Source organism: Buceros rhinoceros, unplaced genomic scaffold (genome assembly GCF_000710305.1).
Source record: "Buceros rhinoceros silvestris isolate BGI_N320 unplaced genomic scaffold, ASM71030v1 scaffold27064, whole genome shotgun sequence".
Taxonomy (NCBI): Eukaryota; Metazoa; Chordata; class Aves; order Bucerotiformes; family Bucerotidae; genus Buceros; species Buceros rhinoceros.
This window is the reverse complement of record NW_010406924.1, coordinates 7,479-8,846: the sequence shown is the minus strand read 5'-3', so window position 1 is coordinate 8,846 and position 1,368 is coordinate 7,479. Positions and strand designations below refer to the sequence as shown.

Below are 1,368 nucleotides of genomic sequence, written 5' to 3'. Positions count from 1 at the left end.
AGGTAAGCAGAGTAGGATGGTGACGATGGTGACTTACTCAGTGTCACAAAGAGCACGAATGCCAGAAGCAGGCTGCTGCAGCACGGAAGCTCTTGCTTCCATCCTTACCATACTCTAATTGGTGAGCATTGCCATCAAAGCCATCCTAGGAGGCCACAAGTCATTTAAACTATTAATTTACACTAACAAAATCAATTAAACACTGACGGGAATAACTGTCTTGGGAGAGCACTAGGTTTTAGAAGAGGAATCTTATCATCTTTGTAACAGCCGCAGTTAGAGCAAACAGCACAAGAAATTTCTGTGTAACTGGAGAATTAGATAGATGAACTATGTTATCTCCATTTTCTTCAGGAATTTCAGATTAATTTAGCTCACATGGCACAGGCAAAGTACATTTGTGACCCTACTAATAGCAGCAGACCTTAACAAATGATGTATGACCCTTAAAAAAGCCACCCTGAGGAACACCAAAGAGCTCAGAGAGGATTGCCTGGGTCCCTTCCGAGCCAGACTGTTCTGTGAAAGGTCCTGCACCAAGAGGCTCAGGACCAGCCCTGGCATCGTGGCGGGACAGGTCTGGGCGCCCTTCCACTGACCGTTCCCCTCTGCTCCTTTGTCCGCAGGAGAAACGCATTGCTTCCCTGGATGCTGCCAACGCACGGTTAATGAGTGCCCTTACTCAGCTCAAAGAGAGGTACAGCATGCAGACACGTAATGGGATCTCCCCCACAAACCCAACTAAATTGCAGATTACAGAGAATGGAGAATTCAGAAACAGCAGTAATTGTTAACGCGTGGAGGGCGTGCCGCAGCAGAGGAGGCCTGGCCAGAGAGACCGTGCAGCAGCAGGTGTGAGCCGCGGCTTCAGAGAACGGCTGCTCTCTCCCCCTGAGAAACCAGCTCCTTTCTGCGGACGGCGCGCTTGACTGAGCCGGTGTGGGAGATGCTCATGCCAGCACATTCAGGGGACGGGAAGATCGAGTGTGAGATGAGTGGCATAAGGAGATAACATCTATCTGAGAACCGCTGTCACTGTTGGATTTAAATCAGTGTTTAATGTTTAAACAAGAGTAACCTTTTCCTTCCAAACTGCCCAAAGGATATGCCGCACCCCTCCCAGCAAGGAATAACGTCCTTGTCATTTCCGCAGTAAGCAAAATAAAGGGAGCTGGGCAGAGCCCGCAGCAGGCTGTGGCCCAGTAAGCCCAGTTAACGTGTGCTGCTGGGTGTAGCCGTACGAGGGATGGCAGCAAAGCGTGGCCTGCTCCTCCCGTGCCTCCCCTGGAGCACAGCCCCCTCCCAGCGCAAACCCTGAGCCCAGGGGGGCTGTCTTGCCTTCGGTGGCTTTTGTGAGGCCACTGACTT

At 51.2% G+C, this 1,368-nt stretch overlaps 1 protein-coding gene across 1 annotated transcript in view; it reads left to right on the top strand.

The window, feature by feature from the left end:
* LOC104491829 (disabled homolog 2-interacting protein-like) overlaps nt 1-948 on the top strand; it is a 9,866-nt gene extending 8,918 nt beyond the window's left edge. Inside the window, exon 5 of the mRNA XM_010134302.1 lies at nt 627-948. Coding sequence (XP_010132604.1) covers nt 627-794 — 168 coding nt within the window. The 3' untranslated portion in view covers nt 795-948. The remainder of the gene's footprint in view (nt 1-626) is intronic.
* The last annotated feature ends 420 nt before the right edge of the window (nt 949-1,368 follow it).